Source organism: Mauremys mutica, chromosome 4 (assembly GCF_020497125.1).
Source record: "Mauremys mutica isolate MM-2020 ecotype Southern chromosome 4, ASM2049712v1, whole genome shotgun sequence".
Lineage (NCBI taxonomy): Eukaryota > Metazoa > Chordata > Testudines > Geoemydidae > Mauremys > Mauremys mutica.
This window is the reverse complement of record NC_059075.1, coordinates 154,782,788-154,804,842: the sequence shown is the minus strand read 5'-3', so window position 1 is coordinate 154,804,842 and position 22,055 is coordinate 154,782,788. Positions and strand designations below refer to the sequence as shown.

The 22,055-nt window shown below is 60.9% G+C and overlaps 1 protein-coding gene across 1 annotated transcript; it reads left to right on the top strand.

The window, feature by feature from the left end:
* The first annotated feature begins 2,866 nt into the window (after nt 1-2,866).
* Nucleotides 2,867-12,069, top strand: LOC123368680 (microfibril-associated glycoprotein 4-like). Its single transcript, XM_045013680.1, has 6 exons — nt 2,867-3,062; nt 6,334-6,418; nt 6,631-6,791; nt 7,137-7,233; nt 10,312-10,494; nt 11,511-12,069. The coding sequence occupies exons 1-6, from the start codon at nt 3,057-3,059 to the stop codon at nt 11,756-11,758; spliced, it is 780 nt and encodes a 259-aa protein (XP_044869615.1). The 5' UTR covers nt 2,867-3,056; the 3' UTR covers nt 11,759-12,069.
* The last annotated feature ends 9,986 nt before the right edge of the window (nt 12,070-22,055 follow it).

The window sequence follows — 22,055 nt, the reverse complement described above, 5'->3', positions numbered from 1 at the left end:
GAACCTTGATGCCGTTGGTTATTATTTTCCGTCTGATCGAGCGTCCGTTTCGCTGTCGGAGATGCGGTAGCTTGTTTCAGTCACGCACAAGATGATGCAGCGTTCCGATATATTGCCAGTGGAGCGTATGACTTCTTTGGTCCAGAGCTGGTTAGCAGATGGAGGTTGCAAACTCCGCCGGCTGTGCCAGTGGGGAAACGTGACCTTCTCAACCGCTGTTAATAGACTCCTTCGACCTAGCTGCTTGGACAGGGCATTGTGACTCTGCAGGCAGAATTTCTGGGACCCTTGGGCCAGAGAGATTAGTCTCAGGGAGTTTGCATTCTTAAATGAAGTTTATAAACTCTGCGTCCTTGGGTTGACGTTCTCAGAAGGTTCCAAACGTGGCAGGCGATAATGGGGACAAATGAGTCTCCTCTCTGTGAGTGCCACTCCAGATCCTTCTCCCCCCTTCTCTAATGAAGGCCCAGATCCTCCAGGGAGCTGAATTTCACCGGGAGCTCGGCGCCTAGATACCTTTTCAGGATCTGGGCCTAGGAGTCTGAGCCAAACACCAGAGAAGCCAATGGCTCCTCTCCATTGATTGGCTCTCCAGCTGCACTAATGGGTGGACAAAGGAATTGTCTCAGTTTGCAGCAAGGGTTGGATATCAGGAAAAACTTTCCAGATCTCAGACTAGTTCAGGGCCAGAACGGGCACCCTGGGGAGACCCCATCGCTGGAGGTGTTTAAGAACCGGTTGGGCAAACACCTGTCAGGAAGGGTCTAGGTTGACTTGGTCCTGCCTCAGCATGGTGGGACTGAATGAGATGACCTCTTGCGACCCCGTCCTGCCCGCCACTTCCGTGATAGGCACCTCCCGCCAAGTGAATTGTTCGTAGAGAGGAGCCGGGTTGTCTCTCCACCCTGGGAGCCCACCTCCGAGCCACCAGCCGCGGCTCGCTGGCCTTTTATGTTGTTTAATGTGCCTAATGTGCATTCTGGATACACTCAGGCCTGGATTCTTCTTTCTAAGCCAATAAACTCCTTTCAATCCAAATGTGGCCTCTTGGAGTTAATAAGCGACGGAAATAAAGTGCAGCTGGGAGGCCTGTGTTCCAGACATTCGGGAGAAGGGGGGGGATTCCTGCTTTGTTTTGGGGGGGCTGCCCTTAAAACTGGTCCAATGTGCACAGTAGCTGCAATTCAGAGCAAGCAGAGACGGGACGTGCAACGCAGCCGAGGGGGGGCGTCTCCGTTGGGGAGCAGACGGGCCAGGGACGATCCTGCCCTGGGTGTGGATGGGGGCTGGGGGAGGTGGGCCCTGGCCTCGGTTTAGGGCTGGCCTGACGTTCCCTTCCTGGAGAAGAGAATTCAGGATCCCCTGGATGCCGGCCAGTTCCCTGCTGCTGATGCAGGTGGGGGATGCAAAGCGGGCTAGAAGTGAACACGTGCAGCTGTGCACATCTGGACGTGCGCCACAGACATGCCTCCCCGCCGCTCTCCCTGCAAGGCCCGGAGGTGCTGGAGGGGAGGCAAAGGGGCGGGGGGGGGGGGGCGGGTTCAGACAGGACCCCGCTGGGTTACTTCCAGCCCTGGGTGAGCTTGAGGCTGAAGCCAGATGCTGCCTGCTCCCACGGCTGAGCTGAAGGCTGGATTAAAACCAGAGAGGAAGTTTAACCCTGTAGAGCCTACGCTTAGGATCCTCTCTTGACCAATAGAATCCAGGCGTCCTGGCTCCCAGTCCCCTTCCCCCAACCCCACTCCCCTCCCAGAACCGGAGATAGAACCCAGGAGTCCTGGCTCCCAGGCCCCCCTGCTCTAACCACTAGACCCCACTCCCATCCCAGAACTGGGGATAGAACCCAGGAGTCCTGGCTCCCAGCCCCCCTGCTCTAACCCACCAGCCCCCACTCCCCTCTCAGAGCCGGGAGAGAACCCAGGAGTCCTGGCTCCCAGCCCCCCCTGCTCTAACCACTAGACCCCCTCCCCTCCCAGAGCCGGGGAGAGAACCCAGGAGTCCTGGATCCCAGCCCCCTCAGCTCTAACCCACCAGCCCCCACTCCCCTCCCAGAGCTGGGGAGAGAACCCAGGAGTCCTGGCTCCGAGCCCCCCTGCTGTAATCACCAGCCCCCACTCCCCTCCCAGAGCCGGGGAGAGAACCCAGGAGTCCTGGCTCCCAGCCCCCCTGCTCTAACCCACCAGCCCCCACTCCGCTCTCAGAGCCGGGAGAGAACCCAGGAGTCCTGGCTCCCAGCCCCCCCTGCTCTAACCACTAGACCCCCTCCCCTCCCAGAGCCGGGGAGAGAACCCAGGAGTCCTGGCTCCCAGCCCCCCTGCTCTAACCACTAGACCCCACTCCCCTCCCAGAGCCGGGGAGAGAACCCAGGAGTCCTGGCTTCCAGCCCCCCCTGCTCTAACCACTAGACCCCCTCCCCTCCCAGAGCCGGGGAGAGAACCCAGGAGTCCTGGCTCCCAGCCCCCCCTGCTCTAACCACTAGACCCCACTCCCCTCCCAGAGCCAGGGAGAGAACCCAGGAGTCCTGGCTCCCAGCCCCCTCAGCTCTAACCCACCAGCCCCCACTCCCCTCCCAGAGCTGGGGAGAGAACCCAGGAGTCCTGGCTCCGAGCCCCCCTGCTCTAACCACCAGCCCCCACTTCCCTCCCAGAGCCGGGGAGAGAACTCAGGAGTCCTGGCTCCCAGCTGACCCTTGCAGTCCCCAGCAGGCGCCTCTGTCTCCGCCCCGCACCACTGCTGGCCCGGGCCCATTCACACGTGAGCCTGCGAACGGTGAACAATATGTTCACGCCAAGCCGCCCGGAGGGCGTGGGTGTCCTTAGCTCAGGCCACGGCTGCGATTCCCCCCCCCCTTTCATTTCCTGCCAGATGTTGTGTTTACACACAGCCCCTGTGCCGGGATTTCTAGCCTGTAAGCTGATCCCCTGCCTTTGGGGGTGTCTGGGGGGCGGGGAGCCGAGCGGAAAACACGGGAAGACGGGAGCAGAGCTCGCGGTGATCCAGGTCAGCTCCGGCCACACAAGCTGCAGGCCGGGAGTCGAGGGGCAGCACACGGCACCATGGAGGTAACTTGCACCCGGGGCCCTGGGGGAGGGGGGTGGAAAGTAGGGGGCCGACGGAGCTCAGTGTGAACAGAGCCAGGCCCCGCCGTGTGTGGGATCGCACGGGCGCTCTGCCTCTGCCGCTGGGTCTGCCTCGGCTCTGGCTGGTAGCAATGGCTAGAAACCCTCCTCGTCCGGCCAACCATCTCCGACAGGGCCAGCTAGTGAGTCTCAGCCCCACCCAGCCCCACTTCTCGTCCTTTCTGTCTAGCCATCCCCACGCGGACCCCTGTCTGTCCGCCTAGCTATCCCATAACCCCCTTCCCTTTATCTATCCCATAACCCCCTTCCCTCTATCTATCCCATAACCCCCTTCCCTCTATCTAGCCCATAACCCCCTTCCCTTTATCTATCCCATAACCCCCTTCCCTTTATCTAGCCCATAACCCCCTTCCCTCTATCTATCCCATAACCCCCTTCCATCTCCCTAGCCCATAACCCCCTTCCCTCTATCTAGCCCATAACCCCCTTCCCTTTATCTATCCCATAACCCCCTTCCCTCTATCTATCCCATAACCCCCTTCCCTCTATCTATCCCATAACCCCCTTCCATCTCCCTAGCCCATAACCCCTTCCCTTTATCTATCCCATAACCCCCTTCCCTCTATCTATCCCATAACCCCCTTCCCTTTATCTAGCCCATAACCCCCTTCCCTTTATCTATCCCATAACCCCCTTCCCTCTATCTATCCCATAACCCCCTTCCCTTTATCTATCCCATAACCCCCTTCCCTTTATCTATCCCATAACCCCCTTCCATCTCCCTAGCCCATAACCCCCTTCCATCTCCCTAGCCCATAACCCCTTCCCTTTATCTATCCCATAACCCCCTTCCCTTTATCTATCCCACAACCCCTTCCCATCTCCCTAGCCCATAACCCCCTTCCCTTTATCTATCCCATAACCCCCTTCCCTTTATCTATCCCATAACCCCTTCCCATCTCCCCAGCCCATAACCCCTTCCCTTTATCTATCCCATAACCCCCTTCCCTTTATCTAGCCCATAACCCCTTCCCATCTCCCCAGCCCATAACCCCTTCCCTTTATCTATCCCATAACCCCCTTCCCTTTATCTAGCCCATAACCCCCTCCGATCTCCCTAGCCCATAACCCCCTTCTCTTTATCTGTCTAGCCTCATAATCCCCTTCTCTCTATCTATCCCATAACTCCCTTCTCTCTACCTATCTAGCCCCATAATCCCCTTCTCTCTACTTATCACATAACCCCCCTTTTTATCTATCTACCTAGCTACACCCATAACCCCTTTCTATCTATCTGTCTGTCTGTCTGTCTGTCTGTCTCTCTATCTATCCCCATACACCCCCCCCCCCTCTTTTTTGGTCGTTTGGGTTCTGTAATTTCCACATCGGAGTGTTGCTCTTTTAACACTTCTGAAAGCATGTTCCGCACTCCGTCCCAATCAGATTTTGGACGGCTGTTCAGATTCTTAAACCTTGGGTCAAGTGCTGTAGCGATCTTTAGAAATCTCACATTGGTGCCTTCTTTGTGTTCTCTCAAATCTGCAGTGACAGTGTTTGTAAATAAAACAACGTGTTGGGTCATCATGCGAGACTGCTATGACATTAAATATGGCAGAATGTGGGTAAAATGCAGAGCAGGAGACATACAATTCTCCCCCAAGGAGTTCAGTCACAAATTTAATTAATACATTATTTTTTTGATGAGGGTCATCAGTATGGAAGCATGTGCTCTGGAATGGTGGCCGAAGCATGAAGGGGCATACGAATGTTTAGCGCATCTGGCACGTAAATACCTTGCAATGCCGGCTACAACAGTGCCATGCGAATGCCTGATCTCACTTTCAGGTGACATTGCAAATAATAAGCAGGCAGCATTATCTCCCGTCAATGGAAACAAACTTGTTTGTCTTAGTGATTGGCTGAACAAGAAGTAGGACTGAGTGGACTTGTAGGCTGTGATTTTGTACATTGTTCTGTTTTTGAGTGGAGTTATATAACAAAAAAATCTACATTTATAAGTTGCACTTTCACGATAAAGAGATCACACTTCAGTACTTGTATGAGGTGAATTGAAAAATACTATTTCTTTTGTTTGTCATTTTTACAGGGCAAATATTTGTCATCAAAAATAATACTATAAACCAAGCACTGTACACTTCATATTCTGTATTGTAATTGAAATCAATATATTTGAAAATGTAGAAAAACATCCAAAAATATTCAGTTAAGTTCAGTTGGTATTCTATTGTTTAACAGTGCGGTTAAAACTGTTATTAATCCCGACTGATTGTTTTAATTGCGATAAATTTTTTCGAGTTAATCGCTTGAGTTAACTGCCATTAATCGACAGCCCTAGTTATTTGACCTCTTTATTTAGCCCTGGCATGACCGCTGCATCCAGTTCTGGTGCCCACAATCCAAGAAGGACGGGTCAGAGAAGAGCCACAGGAATGATGAACGGATTAGAAACCATCCTTAATAGTGAGAGACTTCAGGAGCTCAGTCTATTTAGCTTAACAAAGAGAAGTCCAGGGGTGACTTGATCCCAGTCCACAGATACCTACACGGGGAACAAGTATTTATTAATGGGCTCTTCAATCTAGCCGAGAAAGATCTACCATGATCCAGTGGCTGGACGATGAAGCTAGACAAATTCTGATGGGAAATGAAGCATCCATTTTTCACAGAGAGGGGAAGTGAACATTTGGAAACTGTGAATTAAAGCGAGGCCATTGTGTGACAGTCAGGGTCCAGCCGCCTCCAGGGGAGAACAGGACCCCCCAGAATAAGCAACTGAGTCAGCTGTTTACAACCTCAATGGACGCCGAGTGGGTCTTTTATGGCCGCGTGTCACGTTCTGAACCGGAGGGGCCTGCGGAGCTCGGTAGCCGGGTGATGGCAATGCCCGGATGCAGGGGTATATGTGACGAAGCTTGTAGCTATACCCAGGGTGCAGTGAGTGTCCCAAGTAGACTGAGACCCGGGGGCAAGTTTCAGTCCTTCGGGGGGAATGAACCAGAGAGGAAAAGTCCGAGGGTCTTATTGGTCTGGGTGAGCCCCAAAATGTCACCAATTCCCAGGCCAAAAGCTTTGTGGGACTATACATGAAATCGCTATGAGGAGGGGGGGAATCTGGGGCTCTTCACCCCATGATCTCAGAGCTGGGAGAGGGTCCGACTCCGGGGTCTCCCATTTTTACCCTAGATGAAGGTCCCTTCCTCACTCGGTGTGTCTCTCTCTCCGGCTGCTACAGGCATCCTGGCTGGTCCATTTCCCGCTGCTCCTCTTCCTCCTGGTGTGGGCGCCTGTGACCGATGGCCAAGCCATCAATGCTCAAGGTAAGTCCCATCCCAAGCCCGTTCCCAGCTGAGCGTATCCTGCCCCGTCACCCACTAGTGGCCGGGCGGGGCATAAAGGGCCAGGAAGCAACTGCTGCCCCCTAGAGGAGCGATGTGGTGCTGCTAGAGGCAAAGGTGGAGAATTCGATCCCAGCACAGGACACGTCGGGGAACAGGGACAGGGTCTGGCTAATGCTCTCTCCACTGGGCAGCTCAGCAGAAGTTGTGTGCGGACGACTCCTTTCCCCTGGACTGTGAGGATGTCTACGACCAGGGATCGGAGACGGACGGCGTCTATCTGATCTACCCGTCTGGCCCCAACATCCCCGTGCCGGTCTACTGCGACATGACCACGGATGACGGGAAGTGGACGGTGCGTGGCATCGTTAAGAGCCAGGGGTGTGCCCCCCTCCTTGCTCTAACCACCAGACCCCACTCCCCTCTCAGAGCTGGGGAGAGAACCCAGGAGTCCTGGCTCCCAGCTGCCCCGGCTCTAACCCACTCGACCCCACTCCCCACCCAGAGCTGGGGAGAGAACCCAGGAGTCCTGGGTGGGTCCCCTGCCCCGCTCCCCACTGGAGAGATCTGTCCCTGACTGGCGCAGCCCATAGATCCATTATCCATAGAGGTTTCAGGCCATAAGGGACGTCCTGCCGGATCTAACCCAAAGCCCCTCCCCCGGGGGTCTGACCCCGCTCTCCCTCCGTCCTGCCGCCAGGTGTTCCAGAAGCGCTTCAACGGCTCCGTCAGCTTCTTCCGGGGCTGGAACGACTATCGGTTCGGGTTCGGCAGGGCCGACAGCGAGTACTGGCTGGGTAGGTGATGGGACCCCCGGCCCCGCAGCCAGCTGGGTCAACCTCCCCCCAACCCGCTCATCCGACCAGTCCTAGCCTCCGCCACGCTGCCCCTTCCTCTGTCCATCTCTCTGTGCCTGTCCACCCCCACCTCGTCGAACCTCCCATCCACCCCACATAGCTCTTCATCCATCCACCGACCCCCACCTACACACCCCTCCAGCCAGCCAGCCCCACACACCCATCCATCCACCCCCATATACCTCCATCCATCCATCCATCCACAACCACCTCATCTAACCTACCATCCACCCCCACATAACTCTTCATCCATCCGTCCACCCACCCTCACCCACACACCTCTCCAGCCAGCCCCACACACCCCTCCATCCATCCATCCATCCACAACCACCTCATCTAACCTACCATCCACCCCACATAGCTCTTCATCCATCCACCAACCCCCACCTACACACCCCTCCAGCCAGCCCCACACACCCCTCCATCCATCCATCCACCCCCACCTCATCTAACCTACCATCCACCCCACATAGCTCTTCATCCATCCACCGACCCCCACCTACACACCCCTCCAGCCAGCCCCACACACCCCTCCATCCATCCATCCACTCCCACCTCATCTAACCTACCATCCACCCCACATAACTCTTCATCCATCCGTCCACCCACCCCCACCTACACACCTCTCCAGCCAGCCCCACACACCCCTCCATCCATCCATCCATCCACCCCCACCTCATCTAACCTACCATCCACCCCACATAGCTCTTCATCCATCCACCGACCCCCCCCTACACACCCCTCCAGCCAGCCAGCCCCACACACCCATCCATCCACCCCCACACCCCTCCATCCATCCATCCACCCCCACCTCATCGAACCTCCCATCCACCCCACATAGCTCTTCATCCATCCACCCACCCCCACCTACACACCCCTCCAGCCAGCCAGCCCCACACACCCATCCATCCACCCCCATATACCTCCATCCATCCATCCACAACCACCTCATCTAACCTACCATCCACCCCCACATAACTCTTCATCCATCCGTCCACCCACCCTCACCCACACACCACTCCAGCCAGCCCCCCACACCCCTCCATCCATCCCACCATCCACCCCCACCACCTCGAACCACCCATCCACCCCACATAGCTCTTCATCCATCCACCCACCCCCACCTACACACCCCTCCAGCCAGCTAGCCCCACACACCCATCCATCCACCCCCATATACCTCCATCCATCCAGCCACAACCACCTCATCTAACCTACCATCAACCCCACATAGCTCTTCATCCATCCACCAACCCCCACCTACACACCCCTCCAGCCAGCCCCACACACCCATCCATCCCCACCTCATCTAACCTACCATCCACCCCACATAGCTCTTCATCCATCCATCCACCCCCCACCTACACACCAGTGGTGAGCTGCAGCCGGTTAGATTTAAACGCCCTGTTAGACGCCCTGTTAGAACCGGTTGTCCCGCCTGGGACAACTTGTTCTAAAAGGGCATTTAAATTTAACAGGCCGCAGCTCACCTCAGCTCTGTCTCCACCTCCTCCCATGAATGCTCCGCCCTGCTTCTCCTCCCCCCCCACCCCCCGCTTCCCGCGAATCAGCTCTTCGCGGGAAGCCTGGGAGGGCGGAGAAGCAAGCAGGCTTCCCGCTCACGCCCAAGAACACGGAGCTCAGGTAGGGGTAGAGGGAACGAGGAGGGCCGTGCGCCCCGGCCGGTCTCCGGCCGCGTCTCTCCCCGGCCCCGCGGCCCTGGCCGCCCGGCTCGGGCTCCGGCTCCGGCTCCTGCCGCGGCCCTGCCCGGCCCCGCGTCCCCGGCCGCCCGGCCCCGCCGCAGCCTGGCTTCGGGCACGGCGGTGGGCCGCGACACCACCTACCCAGATGCTGGGGTCCGGGCGCAGCGGCGGCTCCGGCTGCGTGGCTCTGGCCGCAGCCCTCCCCGGCTCCGGCGGGCCAGCCGCCTGGCTCCGGCCGCCCGGCTCCCGCCATATCCTCCGGCCACGCGATTCCTGCCCCGGCCCCGCATCCCCCGGCTCCAGCTGCGGCCGGACTGTAGCGCCGCCAGCCACGTCCAGGCAGCGCGGTAAGGGCGCAGGGAGGGGGTGCTGGAGAGAGGGCAGGGGGGGTTTGGGGTGGGGGTGGATAGGGGTTGGGGGGGGTCAGAGGGCAGGGAACAGGGGGATTGAATAGGGGCCAGGGTCCTGGGGGGGCAGTTAGAAAGGAGCAGGGGTTGGATGGGGGCGGTGGGAGGCAGTCAGGGGCAGGGGTTCCAGGGGCTGTCAGGGGACAGGGAAGGGGGGTGGATGGGGCACGGGTCCCTGGGTGGGGGGAGGCATGATCCCTCCTGGGGTGAGGAGGGAACCGGTTGTTATGATTTTGGCAGCTCATCACTGCTACACACCCCTCCAGCCAGCCCCACACCCCTCCATCCATCCATCCATCCACCCCCACCTCATCTAACCTACCATCCATCCCACATAGCTCTTCATCCATCCACCGACCCCCACCTACACACCCCTCCAGCCAGCCAGCCCCACACACCCCTCCATCCACCCCCACACCCCTCCATCCATCCATCCACCCCCACCTCATCTAACCTACCATCCACCCCACATAGCTCTTCATCCATCCACCCACCCCCACCTACACACCCCTCCAGCCAGCCAGCCCCACACACCCATCCACCCACCCCGACACCCCTCCATCCATCATCCATCCATCCCCACCTCATCTAACCTACCATCCACCCCACATAGCTCTTCATCCATCCACCTACCCCCACCTACACACCCCTCCAGCCAGCCAGCCCCACCTACACACCCCTCCATCCATCCCTGCACCCCCACATACCCCTCCATCTATTCACCCCCATACAGTCTCCCCCGTTCCCATTCTCTCCCCTCTCCCCCTGTTCCAGCCCCACAAGCCCCCTAGGCCAGATGCTCTGCTGGATAGCAGCCGCCCAACACACACACATCCGCCTTCCCGCACTCTCTGGGTTAACTCTTTCCCTGCTGGATCCTCACACACGGCCCCCCCCCCCCCCCCCAGGCCTGCAGAACATCCACCTGCTGACTCTGAAGCGGAAGTACGAGCTGCGGGTGGACCTGGAGGACTTTGAGAACAACACGGCCTGGGCCAAGTATGCGGATTTCTCCCTGTCACCCCACGCCATCAGCGCCGAGGAGGACGGCTACACCCTGCATGTGGGGGGCTTCACCGATGGAGGGGCAGGTGAGAGAACCCAGGCATCCGGCCCACCAAACCCCATGCCCCTTCTGCAGACAATGACTGAACCCAGGGTTCCTGATTCCCACCTCCCTGGTCTAACTCCCCAGACCCCACTCCCCTCCCAGAGCTCGGGAGAGAACCCAGGAGTCCTGTCTCCCAGCCCCCCTGCTCTAACCACTAGACCCTGCTTCCCTCCCAGAGCTGGGATAGAACCCAGGAGTCCTGGCTCCCAGCCCCCCTGCTCTAACCACTAGACCCTGCTCCCCTCCCAGAGCTGGGAGAGAACCCAGGAGTCCTGGCTCCCAGCCCCCCCTGTTCTAATCACTAGACCCCTCTCCCCTCCCAGAGCTCGGGAGAGAACCCAGGAGTACTGGCTCCCAGCCCCCCTGCTCTAACCACTAGACCCCACTCCCCTCCCAGAGCTGGGGAGAGAACCCAGGAGTCCTGGTTCCCAGACACACACCCCCGCTCTGACCCACTCAACCCCCCTCCCCTCCCAGAGCTGGGGAGAGAACCCAGGAATCCTGGCTCCCAGCCCCCCTGCTCTAACCACTAGACCCCACTCCCTGAGTTGGGCAGAGAACCCAGGAGTCCTGGTTCCCAGACCCCCGCTCTGACCCACTCAACCCCTCTCCTGTCCCAGAGCTGGGGAGAGAACCCAGGAGTCCCGACACTGATGAGGGAGTCAATGTTAGTCTCCTCTGAGTCAAACCCCCACCTGCCCTGCCCCAGAGGTGGCTGCATCTTAGTGCTGGGGCTTGTCATCCTGACACTCAGAGCCCTGATGCACCCCCCCCCCCCCGCCCCAAGCCACCCCCATCCCCGCTACCTTGTGAGCTCAATCGCTCGGCGACCCTGAGCTCCGGGGGCATCCCCAGGGCCCTCCTTAATTACCCTCTCGCCAGCCAAAAGCCACCGTGGAAACCAAAGGGGCCCATCCCCGCCCGGGGCAGGGTGGTCCCCCGGCCGAGCCGGAGACGCCCCGTCTAACCCATCCCCTCTTCCCCCACCCTCTCCAGGCGACTCCTTGTCCTACCACACCGGGCAGAAGTTCTCCACCTTCGACCGCGACCAAGACCTGTACGTGCAGAACTGCGCCGCCCTCTCCTCCGGCGCCTGGTGGTTCAAGAGCTGCCACTTCTCCAACCTCAACGGCTTCTACCTGGGCGGGGCCCACCTCTCCTACGCCAACGGCCTCAACTGGGCCCAGTGGAAAGGCTTCTACTACTCGCTCCGCAAGAGCGAGATGAAGATCCGGCGCATCTGAGCGGCGCGCGCCTCCCCCCTCCCCCCCGGGGGAGTTCGGGGGAAGGGATGAGGGGGAGAAAGGGGGCAGGGGGGCATCAGGATAGAGCCCCGAGGAGCAGGGTGCTGTGGCTCAACGGGCTTTTATTATATCGGACTGGGGACGTGAGTTTGAATCCCGGCGTGGGGGAACCGGCGCCGCGAGACCGGGCCGGGCGCAGGGGTCGGAGGAGGGGCAGCACGGGGCTGCGGGTCGGGAGTGAGGGGCACCAGCTGCGGGAACGGGGGGGGCCAGGGCTGGGCTGGCAGGGGGCTGCAGGTCGGGAGTGAGGGGCACCCACCCGAGAGGCTGGCTGCTGCCCCCTTGTGCCCCACTCTCTGTCCCCTAATAAAACTCGGCTCCTTGAGGCTCCTCTCCGGCTCTTTGCAGGATGGGGGTGGGGGGAGGATGCTGGGGGACCTCACCCCGATCCTGCCAGAACACGTGGGGTCCCCCAGTCCTTATTCCACCCCCTGATACTCTCCCCTCCTCCAACAGGTCTTGGGGTGACACCAGGCCTCAGCTCAGTTTGCACCAAAAGGCCCTGCATTGGGGGGTGCGGGAGCCTGGGGGCACTGCCATCCCGGACACCTGGGTCCCATCCCGTCACTCCCTGAGGGGGCTGGGGGCCCTGCCTTCCCGGACACCTGGGTCCCATCCCCTTATTCCCTGAGGGGGCTGGGGGCACTGCCTTCCCGGACACCTGGGTCCCATCCCCTTATTCCCTGAGGGGGCTGGGGGCACTGCCTTCCCGGACGCCTGGGTCCCATCCCATCACTCCCCGAGGGAGCTGGGGGCACTGCCCATCCTGGACACCTGGGTCCCATCCCCTTATTCCCAGAAGGGGGCTGGGGGTCCTGCCTTCCCGGACACCTGGGTCCCATCCCCTTATTCCCAGAAGGGGGCTGGGGGCACTGCCTTCCCGGACACCTGGGTCCCATCCCCTTATTCCCTGAGGGGGCTGGGGGCACTGCCTTCCTGGACACCTGGGTCCCATCCCCTTATTCCCAGAAGGGGGCTGGGGGCACTGCCTTCCCGGACGCCTGGGTCCCATTCTTCATCCCATTGCTGGAACCCCCTCTCCCAGCCCCATGTCAGGGCCAGGGGGGTCAAAGGCTTGTTAGGAGGGCAGGGAGATGGGGGCTGGGGGGATGGAGGCATCGCTGGTCACAAGTCTTGACCCCGCCTCTCCCACTGCCCAGTCCCAGAGGGGCCAGGGAGAGACTTTGTCCCACAATGCATTGCAAACCCCCCAGCAGCCCTTGCGGGGCAGCCAGCACCCCACAATGCACCGCACGGCGCTGGTCCCTTCCCTACCCCCAGTGGCGTCGTGGGGCTCAGAGCCCTGCCCCCCCCCGCCATCCTCCCGCCAGCCCCCAGGCAAAACAACTCCCCCCAACTGGGGGAAGGGGACTGACCTGCTTGGGGGCAGGGAATGGGACATGGGGCCTTTCCCCTCTAGGGGGCGCCGGCTCCCAGCGCTAGGTGCTGCACAAACACCCGGCCGGCCGTCCCGAACGCAGGCACAGCTGGAGGGGAGAGAGACAAGAACGGGAAAGTCCCTCGCACCGGCGCGGGGCTCAGCTTCCCGGGCAGAGACGGGGCGGCGTGAACCTGCTCCGCACCCATCGGACACCCCACGATTTCCCTGTGCACCGCAGAGCCGCCGGCGGAGCCGGGGAAAGGGCCCGGCCGGCGCTGGGTAGAAATGACCCCTGAGAAATGCAAATAGCAACAGGAATAAAACAGAGGAGAAACCCTCCAAGCCGGCGCCGCCCTAGAGGCCCCCGTCCCATTCCCCACCCCCGGAGCCAGCCAGTCCCCGCCCTGGGGCTGGATCGGAGCCAACCCCCCTAGAGGGGAGATCCCGCGTCTCCCATTCCCCACCCCCGGAGCCAGCCAGTCCCCGCCCTGGGGCTGGATCAGAGCCAGCGCCCCCTAGAGGGGAGAGGCCTCATCTCCCATTCCCCACCCCCTGAGCCAGCCAGTCCCCCCAGACCAGGGCTACATTTCCCCCCACTCATATCCCAGGTTCCTTGCTTGGCGCCTGGGCACCGACTTTCCACTCTAGACCCCAGACGCCCCGGCTAATCCCGCCGGATGTACCAGCCCCCGCCCGGGCCAGACCGGACACAGAGCCCCACTGGGAAACAGCCACGCCCGAGCGGGTCTCCGAATATCGGCCACTGCACTAGGAGTGACACGAGGGGGAAGGAGCCCATAGGGGCAGAGAACCCAGGCGTCCTGGCTCCCAGCCTCACTGCAGGGGGAGGGCGAGGCGGGGGGGGTGGCCCTGGCGGTGGGGAGGGCACAGTCCCGGGAGAGCAGGGCTGGGCAGGGCTCAGAACAGCTAGTCATGTCGGACCCTTCGGCCTCGACACCTGCTGCTGCCCCAGGGCCAGGAATCTGGGGACCGACCGACCGCAAGATGCTTCATGGTCCTGGGACGGGAGCCCAGCTCCTCTTTGTTATTCTTCATGGTAAAAGAGTCCTGGCTCCCAGCCTCCCCTGCTCTAACCCACCAGCCCCCACTCCTGTCTCAGAGCCGGGGAGAGAACCCAGGAGTCCTGGCTCCCAGCCCCCGGCTCTAACCCACCAGCCCCCACTCCCCTCCCAGAGCTGGGGAGAGAACCCAGGAGTCCTGGCTCCCAGCCCCCTGCCCTGCTCTGACCCACCAGACGTGTCTAGACAGCTGCGGTTCCCTGGCTCGCTGGGGTTATACTTGGCTCCCGCCCAGGCCCTGCAGCCAACGCGACCGTTTGAGGGATGAGCTCACTGCACACGGGTCCTGGAGACCCAGAGCCTCGGCCAACAGTTCCGCCAAGCCTCAGCTGGGAGCCCGGCCTGTGTCCCCCCGGGCCCCACGGGGCTGCGGGTCGGGAGTGAGGGGCACCAGCAGAGCTGGGGGGGGCAGGGCTGGGCTGGCAGGGGCTGCAGGTCGGGAGTGAGGGGCACTGGCAGGGCTGGGGGGGGCAGGGCTGGACTAGCAGGGGCTGCGGGTCAGGAGTGAGGGGCACTGGCAGGGCGGGGGGGGCAGTGCTGGGGGCAGGGGCTGCGGGTCGGGAGTGAGGGGCACCGGCAGCGCTGGCGGGGGAGGGCTGGGTTAGCAGGGGCTGCAGGTCGGGAGTGAGGGGCACCGGCAGAGCTGGGGGGGGCAGGGCTGGGCTGGCAGGGGCTGCGGGTCGGGAGTGAGGGGCACCAGTAGAGCCGGGGGTGGGGGCAGGGCTGGGCTAGCAGGGGCTGCGGGTCGGGAGTGAGGGGCACCGGCAGAGCCGGGGGTGGGGGCAGGGCTGGGCTAGCAGGGGCTGCAGGTCAGGAGTGAGGGGCACCGGCAGAGCCGGGGGGGCAGGGCTGGGCTGGCGGGGGCTGTGGGTTGGGAGTGAGGGGCACCGGCAGGGCTGCGGGGGCAGGGCTGGGCTGGCAGGGGCTGCGGGTCGGGAGTGAGGGGCACCGGCAGAGCCGGGGGGGCAGGGCTGGGCTGGAGGGGGCTGTGGGTTGGGAGTGAGGGGCACCGGCAGAGCTGGGGGGGGCAGGGCTGGGCTAGCAGGGGCTGCGGGTCGGGAGTGAGGGGCACCGGCAGAGCTGGGGGGGGGCAGGGCTGGGCTGGGGGGGGCTGCGGGTCGGGAGTGAGGGGCACCGGCAGAGCCGGGGGCTGGACAGCAGCAATGGGCCCATCTAGCCCGGCATCCCGCCTCCCTGCTAATCCTGTTCTATTTCACCTGAGTTCCCTGCTCCCGGTGCCTGTCCCAGATGAGTATCTGACCCCTCCCCCGATACCCCTCACACACACGCACACACCCCTGGCTTTTCTCACCTTCCCAGCTGGCTGCCCCTCGTCCCGGTCTCTGGTCTCCCCGCAGCCTGTGCCCACCCCTCCCCTTCAGGCCGGATCGTGGGGGGCGGGGCCGTGGCAGGTCAGCCTGCGCCTCCTGGACTCCCATGTGTGCGGGGGCGGGGAGGAGATCACTCATCGCCCGCCAGTGGGTGCTGCCAGCCAGGCACTGCTTCCAGAGGTGATGGGGGGAGGGGGACATCCCGGATGCCTGGGTCCCATAGAATCATAGAATCTCAGGGTTGGAAGGGACCTCAGGAGGTATCTAGTCCAACCCCCTGCTCAAAGCAGGACCAATCCCCAACTAAATCATCCCAGCCAGGGCTTTGTCCAGCCTGACCTTAAAAACCTCTAAGGATGGAGATTCCACCACCTCCCTGGGGAACCCATTCCAGTGCTTCACCACCCTCCTAGGGAAATAGTGTTTCCTAATATCCAGCCTAAACTTCCTCCACTGCAACTTGAGCCCATTGCTCCTTGTTCTGTCATCTGCCACCACTGAGAACAGTCTAGATCCATCCTCTTTGGAACCCCCTTTCAGGTAGTTGAAAGCAGCTATCAAATCCCCCCTCATTCTTCTCTTCTGCAGACTAAACAATCCCAGTTCCCTCAGCCTCTCCTCAGAAGTCATGTGCTCCAGCCCCCTAATCATTTTTGTTGCCCTCCGCTGGACTCTTTCCAATTTTTCCACATCCTTCTTGTAGTGTGGGGCCCAAAACTGGACACAGTATCCAGATGAGGCCTCACCAATGTCGAATCGAGGGGAATGATCACATCCCTTGATTTGCTGGCAATGCTCCTACTTATACAGCCCAAAATGCCGTTAGCCTTCTTGGCAACAAGGGCACACTGCTGACTCATATCCAGCTTCTCGTCCACCGTAACCCCTAGGTCCTTTTCTGCAGAACTGCTGCCCAGCCATTCAGTCCCTAGTCTGTAGCAGTGCCTGGGATTCTTCCGTCCTAAGTGCAGGACTCTGCACTTGTCCTTGTTGAACCTCATCATATTTCTTTTGGCCCAATCCTCTAATTTGTCTAGGTCCCTCTGTATCCTATCCCTACCCTCCAGTGTATCTACCTCTCCTCCCAGTTTAGTGTCATCTGCAAACTTGCTAAGGGTGCAGTTCACACCATCCTCCAGATCGTTAATGAAGATATTGAACAAAACCGGCCCCAGCACCGACCCTTGGGGCACTCCACTTGATACCGGCTGCCAACTAGACATGGAACCATTGATCACTACCCGTTGAGCCCGACCATCTAGCCAGTTTTCTATCCACCTTACCGTCCATTCATCCAGCCCATACTTCTTTAACTTGCTGCCAAGATACTGTGGGAGACTGTATCAAAAGCTTTGCTAAAGTCCAGAAATAGCACATCCACTGCTTTCCCCTCATCCACAGAGCCGGTTATCTCATCATAGAAGGCAATTAGGTTAGTCAGGCATGACTTGCCCTTGGTGAATCCATGCTGACTGTTCCTGATCACTTTCCCCTCCTTTAAGTGCTTCAGAATTGATTCCTTGAGGACCTGCTCCATGATTTTTCCAGGGACTGAGGTGTGGCTGACTGGCCTGTAGTTCCCCGGATCCTCCTTCTTCCCTTTTTAAAGATGGGTACTATAGTAGCCTTTTCCTAGTCATCCGGGACCTCCCCTGTTCGCCATGAGTTTTCAAAGATAATGGCCAATGGCTTTGCAATCTCATCCGCCAACTCCTTTAGCACCCTCGGATGCAGCGCATCCGGCCCCATGGACTTGTGCTCGTCCAGCTTTTCTAAATAGTCCCGAACCACTTTCTCCACAGAGGGCTGGTCACCTCCTCCCCATACTGTGCTGCCCAGTGCAGCCGTCTGGGATCTGACCTTGTTTGCGAAGACAGAGGAGAAAAAATCATTGAGTCCATTAGCTTTTTCCACATCCTCTGTCACTGGGTTGCCTCCCCCATTCAGCAAGGGGCCCACACTTTCCTTGACTTTCTTCTTGTTGCTAACGTACCTGTAGAAACCCTTCTTGTTACTCTTAACCCCTTGCTAGCCGCAACTCCCAGTGTGATTTGCCTTCCTGATTTCACTCCTGTTCGCCTGGGCGATATTTTTATACTCCTCCCTGGTCATTTGTCCAAGCTCCCACTTCTCGTAAGCTGCTTTTTTGTGTTGAAAATCAGCAAGGATTTCACTGTTAAGCCAGGCTGGTCGCCTGCCATATTTACTGTTCTTTCTACACGTCGGGATGGTTTGTTCCTGCACCCTCCACAAGAATTTTTTAAAATACAGCCAGGGAAGCAGGTGTCCCGGATGCCTGGGTCCCATCCAATCTCTCCTCATAGAGCTGGTGGCACTGCTGACCCGGACGCCAGGGTCTCATCCAATCACACCCAGGGCGGGGGGGCTTGGAGTGATGACATCCCGGATCTCTGGGTCCCGTTCACTGCCCTGGACTCTGGGAGCTCTGTGGCTTCTGCTCCCGGATGCCTGGGTTCTATTCCTCATCCCGGTCTCGTCCCCTGCAGCCTCTATGACCCTGCCCTGTACACGGTCCTCCGGGGGGTCCACGTGCTGTCGGCCCCCATCCTGGCATCTCCATCCCCGTGAGCCGGCTCGTCCCCCACCCCTGCGACGCTGTCATCCTCCGAGCCAGCGGGGACAACGTGCTGCTGCAGCTCCAGACTCCCGCCAACCTCACCCCCAACGTCAGGCCCGGCTGCCTCCCGGACGCCGGGGTCCGATTCCCCCCGGGCACCGGGTGCTGTGTCACCAGCTGGGGGGCCATCTGCCAAGGAGGTGAGCCCGGACGCCTGGGTTCTCTGGGAAGCCAGTGGAGTCTAAGGGTTAGAGCCGGGGTGGGGGGGCTGGGAACCAGGGCTCCTGGGTTCCATCCCTGGCTCTGCGAGCGGCGTGGGGGTCTAGTGGTTAGAGCCAGGAATAGAACCCAGGTCTCCTGACTCCCCTCCTCCTCTTCCAGTTCCCCTCCCCCCCCCAAAGACCCCGCAGGAGGTGTCCGTCCCGCTGGTGGACACCCCGCCCTGCGAGGCCCTCAGCCTCCTGGGCTCCTCCAAACCCGCCAGGACCCGGCAGATCCAGGACGACATGCGCTCGCTGGGTACCCCGAGAGGCAGAGAGATGCCTGCCAGGTAACGTCCCCCCGCAGTGGCTGCTCCCTGTAACTGCAGCTCCTGCCCCCTCCCTCTAGTGGCTGCTCCCTGTAACTGCAGCCTCCTGCTCCTGATCCCTCCCTCTAGTGGCTGCTCCCTGTAACTGCAGCCTCCTGCTCCTGATCCCTCCCTCTAGTGGCTGCTCCCTGTAACTGCAGCCTCCTGCTCCTGCCCCCTCCCTCTAGTGGCTGCTCCCTGTAACTGCAGCCTCCTGCTCCTACTCCCTCCCTCTAGTGGCTGCTCCCTGTAACTGCAGCCTCCTGCCCCCTCCCCCCAGTGGCTGCTCCCTGTAACTGCAGCCTCCTGCTCCTGACCCCCTCCCTCTAGTGGCTGCTCCCTGTAACTGCAGCCTCCTGCTCCTGCCACCTCCCTCTAGTGGCTGCTCCCTGTAACTGCTGCCTCCTGCTCCTCCCCCCTCCCCCTAGTGGCTGCTCCCTGTAACTGCAGCCTCCTGCTCCTACCCCCCTCCCCCTAGTGGCTGCTCCCTGTAACTGCAGCCTCCTGACCCCCCACACCCTCTAGTGGTTCCTCCCTGTAACTGCAGCCTCCTGCTCCTGCCCCTCCCTCTAGTGGCTGCTCCCTGTAACTGCAGCCTCCTGCTCCTGCCCCCTCCCTCTAGTGGCTGCTCCCTGTAACTGCAGCCTCCTGCTCCTGATCCCTCCCTCTAGTGGCTGCTCCCTGTAACTGCAGCCTCCTGCTCCTACTCCCTCCCTCTAGTGGCTGCTACCTGTAACTGCAGCCTCCTGCTCCTACTCCCTCCCTCTAGTGGCTGCTCCCTGTAACTGCAGCCTCCTGCCCCCTCCCCCCAGTGGCTGCTCCCTGTAACTGCAGCCTCCTGCTCCTGACCCCCTCCCTCTAGTGGCTGCTCCCTGTAACTGCAGCCTCCTGCTCCTGCCACCTCCCTCTAGTGGCTGCTCCCTGTAACTGCAGCCTCCTGCTCCTACCCCCTCCCCCTAGTGGCTGCTCCCTGTAACTGCAGCCTCCTGCTCCTACCCCCCCTCCCCCTAGTGGCTGCTCCCTGTAACTGCAGCCTCCTGCTCCTGCCCCCCCTCACCCTCTAGTGGTTCCTCCCTGTAACTGCAGCCTCCTGCTCCTACCCCCTCACCTTAGTGGCTGCTCCCTGTAACTGCAGCCTCCTGCTCCTGCCACCTCCCTCTAGTGGCTGCTCCCTGTAACTGCAGCCTCCTGCTCCTGACCCCCCATACCCTCTAGTGGTTCCTCCCTGTAACTGCAGCTTCCTGCTCCTGCCCCTCCCTCTAGTGGCTGCTCCCTGTAACTGCAGCCTCCTGCTCCTACTCCCTCCCTCTAGTGGCTGCTCCCTGTAACTGCAGCCTCCTGCCCCCTCCCCCCAGTGGCTGCTCCCTGTAACTGCAGCCTCCTGCTCCTGACCCCCTCCCTCTAGTGGCTGCTCCCTGTAACTGCAGCCTCCTGCTCCTACCCCCTCCCCCTAGTGGCTGCTCCCTGTAACTGCAGCCTCCTGCTCCTACCCCCCCCCAGTGGCTGCTCCCTGTAACTGCAGCCTCCTGCTCCTGACCCCCCACACCCTTTAGTGGTTCCTCCCTGTAACTGCAGCCTCCTGCTCCTGCCCCTCCCTCTAGTGGCTGCTCCCTGTAACTGCAGCCTCCTGCTCCTACTCCCTCCCCCTAGTGGCTGCTCCCTGTAACTGCAGCCTCCTGCTCCTGCCCCCTCCCTCTAGTGGCTGCTCCCTGTAACTGCAGCCTCCTGCTCCTGATCCCTCCCTCTAGTGGCTGCTCCCTGTAACTGCAGCCTCCTGCTCCTACTCCCTCCCTCTAGTGGCTGCTACCTGTAACTGCAGCCTCCTGCTCCTACTCCCTCCCTCTAGTGGCTGCTCCCTGTAACTGCAGCCTCCTGCCCCCTCCCCCCAGTGGCTGCTCCCTGTAACTGCAGCCTCCTGCTCCTGACCCCCTCCCTCTAGTGGCTGCTCCCTGTAACTGCAGCCTCCTGCTCCTGCCACCTCCCTCTAGTGGCTGCTCCCTGTAACTGTAGCCTCCTGCTCCTACCCCCTCCCCCTAGTGGCTGCTCCCTGTAACTGCAGCCTCCTGCTCCTACCCCCCCTCCCCCTAGTGGCTGCTCCCTGTAACTGCAGCCTCCTGCTCCTGCCCCCCCTCACCCTCTAGTGGTTCCTCCCTGTAACTGCAGCCTCCTGCTCCTACCCCCTCCCCCTAGTGGCTGCTCCCTGTAACTGCAGCCTCCTGCTCCTGCCACCTCCCTCTAGTGGCTGCTCCCTGTAACTGCAGCCTCCTGCTCCTGACCCCCCACACCCTCTAGTGGTTCCTCCCTGTAACTGCAGCCTCCTGCTCCTGCCCCTCCCTCTAGTGGCTGCTCCCTGTAACTGCAGCCTCCTGCTCCTACTCCCTCCCCCTAGTGGCTGCTCCCTGTAACTGCAGCCTCCTGCTCCTACTCCCTCCCCCTACTGGCTGCTCCCTGTAACTGCAGCCTCCTGCTCCTGCCCCCCCTCACCCTCTAGTGGCTGCTCCCTGTAACTGCAGCCTCCTGCTCCTGACCCCCCCCTTACACACACACCCTCTAGTGGTTCCTCCCTGTAACTGCAGCCTCCTGCTCCTGACCCCTCCCCCCAGTGGCTGCTCCCTGTAACTGCAGCCTCCTGCTCCTACCCCCTTCCCCTAGTGGCTGCAGCCTCCTGCTCCTACTCCCTCCCCCTACTGGCTGCTCCCTGTAACTGCAGCCTCCTGCTCCTGCCCCCCCTCACCCTCTAGTGGCTGCTCCCTGTAACTGCAGCCTCCTGCTCCTGACCCCTCCCCCCAGTGGCTGCTCCCTGTAACTGCAGCCTCCTCCTGCTCCCAGCTCACTTCCCGCCCCCCCATCCCCTCCCACCGCCCCAGGAGTTAACCCTTTAGTTCCAGGGCTGAAGGCCAGGGAATGGCGTGCTGACAGGCATCACATGTTCAATTCGTTGCACTGTCTCTGGGGGGAACTTACCCCACAGCCCTTGCTGCATGGCAACCTCAGCCTTCCCGCAATGCATTGCACACCTCCAGGGACATTATTGCAGTGCCTCTGCCTTCCCACAATGCACTGGGCCAATAGCTGTGACTGCCATCTGCCCTTCCTGGGTGTTGTAGCCACAATGCATTTCCTCGGGACCAGAAGCAGTTGCCCAGTAGCCCTTGCCGGCTGTGGGGGATGTGATGGAAGACCCGTGGCTGGGCAGAGGATGGGGCACCCCAGAGGGTTGGGGGGGAGGGGAGGGATGCCCCGGTGGGGGTGGCATCAGTGTGATTGGAGGCCCCCTGGCTGGGTGGGGGAGGGGCAGAG

Excerpts from the sequence above, each read along its gene's own strand:
- LOC123368680 (XM_045013680.1), top strand. Across the intron at positions 6,419-6,630 it reads CCAAGCCATCAATGCTCAAG|CTCAGCAGAAGTTGTGTGCG; the intron begins GTAAGTCCCATC and ends TCCACTGGGCAG. Across the intron at positions 7,234-10,311 it reads CGACAGCGAGTACTGGCTGG|GCCTGCAGAACATCCACCTG; the intron begins GTAGGTGATGGG and ends CCCCCCCCCCAG.